At 41.1% G+C, this 7,569-nt stretch overlaps 1 protein-coding gene across 5 annotated transcripts in view; it reads right to left on the minus strand.

Annotated features, from left to right (window-relative positions):
- IGF1 (insulin like growth factor 1) overlaps positions 1-7,326 on the minus strand; it is a 79,666-nt gene extending 72,340 nt beyond the window's left edge. For 4 of the 5 annotated variants that reach the window (XM_056117574.1, XM_056117565.1, XM_056117582.1 and 1 more), the window contains exons 1-2: positions 7,016-7,326; positions 2,254-2,410 (exon numbers count right to left, since the gene is read on the minus strand). In XM_056117574.1, the coding sequence (XP_055973549.1) occupies positions 2,254-2,410; positions 7,016-7,078 (220 nt within the window). In that variant the 5' untranslated portion in view covers positions 7,079-7,326. Of the gene's footprint in view, positions 1-2,253; positions 2,411-4,986; positions 5,048-7,015 lie in introns of those variants that run through there. The other variant, XM_056117591.1, reaches the window with a different exon arrangement.
- Between the last annotated feature and the right edge of the window lie 243 nt (positions 7,327-7,569).

Below are 7,569 nucleotides of genomic sequence, written 5' to 3' on the forward strand. Positions count from 1 at the left end.
AGAATTAGGCAGAATTTATAAAACATAGATCTCAATAACAAACAATATAATAATGCATTTTAAAAAGGCCATTTTCTATTTGAAGTCACTATCTGCACATCCAGAGTTGCCTTATATAACATTATACTTTCAAGATATTAAAGTAGGATACACAGTTTGCTAGAATTAGAGTAACAGAATGAAATAATCCTTTAGTGCCCTGAAATTGGTTTTCATTATATTTGATATGCATATTTCTAAGTGTCTAGAACCACATATACTTACCTGGTACTGAATCATTCTTTTTGTTTTAAATTTAAATTTAAAATATTGGGGGGGGGGAGTTGGGCCACACCTGGTGGGGTTTAGGGGCTATTCCTAGCTCTGTGCTCAGGCGTGACCCCTAGCGGTACTCAGGGAGATCAGCGCTGCAGATCTAACCAGGACTGATCTCATACAAAGCAAGCAAGCATCTTCACCTCTGTGTTAACTCTTTTGAACCATGGGACTAAACCATTCTTTCCATTCTCATTTTGCATCTCGTTTTCATATATGATGAGATATAAAAGCCCAGGAACAGAAGGGCCCTGTATCTTGACACTGTGCATGTAGTATGCCTTGTCACATCATAACATGTTACATTAAACAAGACAATTCAGCTTGGTACATAGTAGAAGACATGGCAAGCTTGTCAATCACTTAATGAAATGGATCAAAGAAGTCATATAAATGGGTTTTTAAGGATAAAAATTCTTTTGGACTCTTTTTTCTTTCTTAAAAAGTGTTTTCCACATATCCATTTTCTCAATCAGTATCAACAAAATAAAGAATACTGACAAGTCATTTCTGGGTGAGACTGATGTAACACATTCACCACCCATGGAATATTTTAAAGGTAAAAAAAGACTTCTATCTGAAAAGCACTCACCCCATGTCCTCCCTCATTTGCATTGCAACTGAGAATGGCACAGGATTACCTCAGCTGGAATCAGAAGGGGAAACTGCCCACTCAAATCTTAGAAAGTGTGGATGGTTCTCTGTCACTAGTTATTTAAAAAGCTATTTCCTCAATTCCTGTCTTCCTGTCTTTGCATTCTCATTCAGCAAAGACCACCCCCTCACACCCTCACCCCCCCACCCCTGTCCCCAGTCACTCACTCTCTCTCTCTCTCACACACACACACACAAAACACACACACACAAACACACACACACACACAGACCAAGTTCCCTGGGAGAAAGAGAAAAGATACTTGAAGTGTGTGAGTCATTGAGAAGCTATTCAAGGCTGAGTGGGTAACAGGTAAGCTGTCTGCACTTGAACAATGTGAACCTCTAAGAATGATTCATGCTCACCGAAGTCCTGAGCATCAGTTTCCTGGAACTCTCAGAAATTCCAAAGAATTCTACAGAATGAGCATCCGGTTTTCAATTTGTCTCTCTCCTGTAATACCTTTGAGGAGATAGAAAACTCTGAGGTGGATGCTTTAAGTGATCATTTCCCCTGGGCAATATTGGCTTTTACTTGTGCTCATTATTTGCAAGCCTCCACTCTGTCTACATTTTTATTGACTGGAGACTTTTTAATCACCAGAGACCTACTTAGAGGGTAAGTGACCCTGCATTTGTCAGAAACCCTCTTCCAGATGGAGGTATCACAGGAAAGCCTCAGAGGAGGAAAGCAATAACAACAAAAAAATCAAGGTCGATTAGCATAGAGGGCATTTTAGTAAGGCATTGCAGTTTAGAGAAAGCCTGAGTAGGTGACTCTGAAAGGAGTTCCTGGTGAGTTCATACTTTAGGGACATCAGAAATAATAATCCCTTCATTCTTTTCCCAAGTTCATATCAGACCTTACTCTTATGCTCCAAATCGCCTATGCTTAAAACCAGCCTTATAGATCTCCATGAGTATATATGAACCTAGGTACCCTCCCTCTGACCCCTCCCCCCGAAAAAGCCCATTTGCCCCCTGCTGTAATTTTGTCCTGTCCTTTCAGTGGAAAGGAATGGAACAGGGCAGGGTGGATCAAGCAAAATTGTGGTGAGGAAACTCAGCAGGAAGGACTTCAAAAACAAAGTGCTAAGGAGGAAGGTTCTATCCTAAATCCTTCAAGCCTGCCAAACCCCATCTGAAACCATCCAGCTCCTGGAAGGTGGGAAAGTTCAGCCGAGAAGGACAGCTGCCAGGCAGGCATGAGCCATTATTCAGTTACTCACACTTTGCTCCCCGTGGTTGCAAAGCAACAGAGCTGCAAGGGATAGGGCAACTTACTGAAATAAAAGCCCCTGTCGCCACACACGAACTGAAGAGCATCCACCAGCTCAGCCCCGCAGAGTGTCTCTGGTCCAGCAGAGGCAGAGCTGGTGAAGGTGAGCAAACACAGGATCAGGTAGAAGAGATTCGAGGAGGGCTTGATGTGCATCTTTACCTGCCAAAATAAAAAATAGGAAGAGTTAGCTTTCCCTCAGGGCCTTGCAGGGGGGAGGGGTCTCTGGTACACTCCGTTCCAGCCTTCCATGACTGTCATCAATCAGAGCTCAGCTAGGGGCACAGCAGGTCATAAGGTGTCATAGACTGAGCATATTTTGACCTCAATATAGATGAGGACACTTGAGAAGTCCTTCTCACACTTCTTCTTCATGGGTCCTTATTACAATTCCATGAACCAGACTCACTACAGACATTTGCTTTGGAGGGGGAACAGAGTGACTCTTGTGGAACCACACAGAGAACCTGGAAAACTTTTGGAATGATCACGGGTGCTCAGGCCAGAACTGGGACCCAAAGTATCCTATTCATTCACATTTTCTAAAGATTGGCCATGCCCAGATGACGTATACATTCATTATTGACCAGAATATCAAATGAACCAGGACATCATTCTTCATTTACCGATGAAAGGGCTAAAATAGGGATTGTGAAAATACTCCATGGCACTCCAGATTTGTTTTTTAATTCATGAGGATGAAATAGACAGAAGAACAAAGGGGACAAAAACGCAGAGAAAGAAAAAAACAGTTAACAAAAACACAAGTAGGAGCAAAAAAATGAAGAACATAAAACTAAACCCAGCAATTGGGCTATGTGAAGGTTTAGGAATGGAATGGGATCTGCTAAGCAGACACGATTCTTTATGCACTCTAAAATCTCTCAGAGTAAGCCATTCCGATCAACAGGTGATGAGAGTGCCTCCTGTGAACTGAATTCAAAGCCCACAGAAATACCTGCCCCCCACCCTCCCAGTCACAGGAATCCTAATTTTATCTTACAGAGAGACTTATTTATTTTAAGAACAGCCAAATAAACTCCTACCACTACCACTGCTTAACGGGCCCAGGGGTCTCCAAGGTTTCAAGTCCTTATCCTAGTACAACAGAAACAACGCTTAGAGGATATTTCTTTCTATGGTGCTTCTTCCAGGAAGCCTCCCAAGATGAGACACTCCACTAGCTCAGATGCATTGACTTTTAGCAGCATTACATCACTGGTAGGATGCAAAGCAAAGCACTATATTAAAAGGATAACAGAGTAATGCTAGAAAGCTGTCATAAAAAAAAAGAGGCTTTAGGGAACCTCCCTGTAGTGGCAGCTTCATTCAACCCATCACTTTTGGAGAAACATATTTGGTAATTTGTTTTCTGACTCTCCTCCTTCCTAACTCTGTAAACTTTCAGCATCATGGCTCAGCATCCATGGCCAAGTTGACTGCATCATGCTCATTAAGATTTCCGTGTCTGTGGTTAGACTTCCACTCAGACATTGGGAAAAAAAAAAAAGATCCTAGCCCCCTAGCTTTTGTTAGCACAACATAAATACTATTTAATGCTTGTAAAACAGTCAAGGATAACAAGGCCCTCTGTTTTCAAATCATCATAAATAATAGGCATAAAATAGGAATAGTGATGACAGTGCCCCTGAGCATTTCTTCCTCTTACCCAGTTGAACCTCCACATAGAATCCCTCCTTTTTTCCTGAGTCAAAGCCACTAGGAATGCTCCCTGCTTTTTAGCAAGTTATCACCCAGAGCTTATATTCTCTAGTCATAAAAGGTGTGTTTGCTTAAATGCCACACCAACCACACACCTTTAGAAAAAGTGGTGGGGGGTTCCAATAGAAACCTCAGCAAAATTCCACTTCATTTTTCTTCTTTCAAGAGAAAAAACAATTGATTTTTCTGACCATATCTCCATGTTCTGGCAATGAGCCAGGGTTAAGATATACAGTATTCTAGTAATTCCTTCTCCACCCCTCCCTTCTTCATTGAGTTTAGAGTAACACTGGTTAAGCACCTGCCATTGTAGATGCTCTCAAGTTCTTCCGTTCTAGAGAAATCCAGGGTAAGAGCTACTTATTCACTTTAGTGATTGAGCTCTTCATTAAATCTCTATGCTGGATTTTAATAGTTTTGTCTAATGTTACACATTTAAACCCAGCAATATGAATCTCTAGCATTTAAAATTTTAAGATTGATTTTTAATAGATTTTTTTCTTTTCTCGTTTTTTTCTCTCGTGTCCCTGTTTTATTCCTCCCACCCCCAGTTATATTGTCAGATAAGTATCAGCTCTTATAGTTCTAGGACAAATAAGACCTCCAGTGCCTTTTTTTCTTCAGTTCAGAGAATAGTTCAGTACACCAGAAAATCGATCACATTATGTTCCCGAAAAGAAAACAATAATGAACTTGTTGAGGAGTTGAAAGTCTAAAACAAGTGGCCCCATATGTTCATCATTTCCAGGGCCTCTTATTTTGCAGGACACAGAAGAAATTAAGGCAGCAAGGGTAAGGGTATAATAGGAAGAAAGGAAGAAAGAGCCAGAATGAGCTAAAAATAAAAAAAATTCGAGCATTCGTCCTCTAAAAAATCATACAGGAATCCAAAATCACAAAGACCTGTCTTTTTGATCACAAATAAGTGAAGAACAACTGAATCCAGATGTCTGAGCTATATTACAAATGCCCAGCAAAAACTGAGGGCAATAATCACTGAAAAAGAAAATACTCACTTTAGGTGTACCCATTTGGGGGTTTCCCGGATCTTTAACAACGGGTCGGGGTGGGTAGGATGAGGCTGTGTGAACAGCAAACGGAGGACTTAAAAACATGTGCTGCTTTGTGGGTGGAGTTTGTTTAAGCATCTAGTTACACGTGGACACCCAGCAGGTGTGCCGTAGGCTTGTCACTGGCTTTTGTACATTCAGACAATGAACAAATTGCACAGCTGGTATTTGAGTCCATCTTCCTCCCCACCCACCCCCCCCACCCCCCCCATTCACCCCCCCCAAGTTTAGCCCCCCCTCCCCACCAGTCTTGAATTCCCCACTGAACTTAGTGTGATCATCAGGAGCCAAGACCCAAGCTCCAATCCTTCTCCTTCCTTTCTTCCCTCTGCCTCAAGCCTTGGGAAATACTAGGAGATTCAGAGCTCAATCAGTTCATGAGGTATTTCTGTATTTCTGTATTTCTCTCCCTAGAATCCCATTGGAAAGACCACACAGCTCCTCCAAACTATTTTCTGCTCTGAGCACAGGCTTGAGCGGCAACAAAGTAAGCTTTCCTAAAAAGTTCAGCACATAGCTTGAAAAGTTCCTCTGGGGACCTTTTCAAACTTCTAATTAGTTGCAAAGATCACAGTCAACAGTCTCTAAGGATCATCTAAACAGGGAAACAAAAATTCCAGTTGCTATACCATAGTAACATAAACAAACACATATAAGCATATATATACATATATGCATACGCAGACCCTATACATATTCTCATATATACATAGATGTGCACACATGTCCATGTGTGTCATTTGAAGTGTGGATATCCCTAGGCACAGATACACCCACTCATTGAGATCCACACACATTGACTTCATTTCTTTGAAAAGCAAGGTCGCCAGCACTCTGCCTTGGCATCTCAGAGGCAGCAGAATCAGGTGTCTCACAAGGCTGATTCCGTAACTCCCAAACCACTTACTTATCTAGGAAAAGTGCTAGCAGTGGAGTGCTTGAAAGCAGAGAAAAGAATGTTGCCCTCAGTGGCAGTGAAGTTACTGAACTGAGCCCTCAGGCGACTGCACGGAGGAGTCAGTGACAGTGGCTTGAAAGTGCTTGCAAATTGGAAAAACACACGTTTCGAAAGATATCATTTTGCTGAGAATGGAAACTTGAACAAGAGCCAGAGATGGGGAACAAGAAGCCGGTCCATTGACAGAGGCAGCCAAATTCACCTAAAGAGACTTTACAACCCCAAGCATAAAAAAAAAAAAAGTCAGAGCTTTACAGCACCAGCCTCGGAGTCCAAACTTCGCTGGAAAAAGCCTTCTTCCAAAGAGAAAAGTTGGACAAGCAGTTGCTAGAAAGTTTCCGCTTTCAATCTACAGTATGCATTTGTTTAAATTAGCCGAATATGCAAGGTCAGCAAGAGTTGTCAACGCGTTCTTTTTCAACAGAGCAAATTAAACTTCACTTTAACTTTCACTCTCCGGGCTTAAGTGCAAACAGTTCCGGGACCTGAACTCCAAAGATCATATTTAAAAGCTTTAAATAACATCCCAAATGTAACTCTTTGTATGTGGCATGCCTTATAATAAAAGTCCTGACAAGTTACACACACACACATACACACACACATACACACACACACAGAGAGAGAGAGAGAGAGAGAGAGAGAGAGAGACATGATTTTAAAAATAAAACATCTGCACCTGCAAAAAAAAAATGCTTCTATCCAGGTTCTCTAGCCCTTAACCATAGACAGGATTTAAAGGAATCTTCTATAATGACCCCTGAAGCTTGCAGAAGTGGAGGGTTTAGCATAAGTACCTTGCAATAGTTTTCACTCATACAGATATCTATGCAAAGGCATTCATCTCCCGGAGCTATTTCTTCAGATCCCACAAAATTGCATATTCAGCAATTTATAAATAACTCCCAGTTCTTAAACAATGAACATTTTAAAGTGAATAACATTCCTAGGCAGAAGCAAACAATACACAATTTAAATAAAATTCCCCAATGACTTAAAAGAGTAAAAAATATTTACCTTCCAGAAATCACAAAAGCAGCACTTAAATAATTGGGTTGGAAGACTGCTGATTTTTCCCATTGCTTCTGAAGTGCAAAGTCTGGAAATGAATTGGTTAGCAGGAATAATGAGGCAAAAAGAAATCCAGAGAGATGGGAGATGTGGAGAGCAATGTCACATTTCAATTTTGAGGACTTTATTCCATTGCGCAGGCTCTATCTGCTCTGAATTTAGCAGTGACAGTGAGATTTAGCAAACAGAAGAGGGATTTAGAGAAAATCCTCACATTTATCTACAAAACACAGACACTGTAGACAGGAAACAGCTGGGGGAACATTTGCCTTCTCTCTCTCTCCCTCTTCTGGCAAAGTTATCGAGTAAGGACTTTTTTGGGCACGGTGACAAATAACATCATACCTTTGCATTTTAAAACTAGAGCACAGAAGCATTTTTTTCCCTTAAAAGAATGTGTGTTAGTGACAGGCTTAGCAGACATTAAAATACTGATACTGCCAGAGAATATAAGAATCTGTTCTCTGATTAACTTTCTCCTGACCAGCACACACACACAC

The sequence above is a fragment of the Sorex fumeus genome, unplaced genomic scaffold, assembly GCF_029834395.1.
Source record: "Sorex fumeus unplaced genomic scaffold, SorFum_2.1 ptg000003l, whole genome shotgun sequence".
Classification (NCBI taxonomy): Eukaryota; Metazoa; Chordata; class Mammalia; order Eulipotyphla; family Soricidae; genus Sorex; species Sorex fumeus.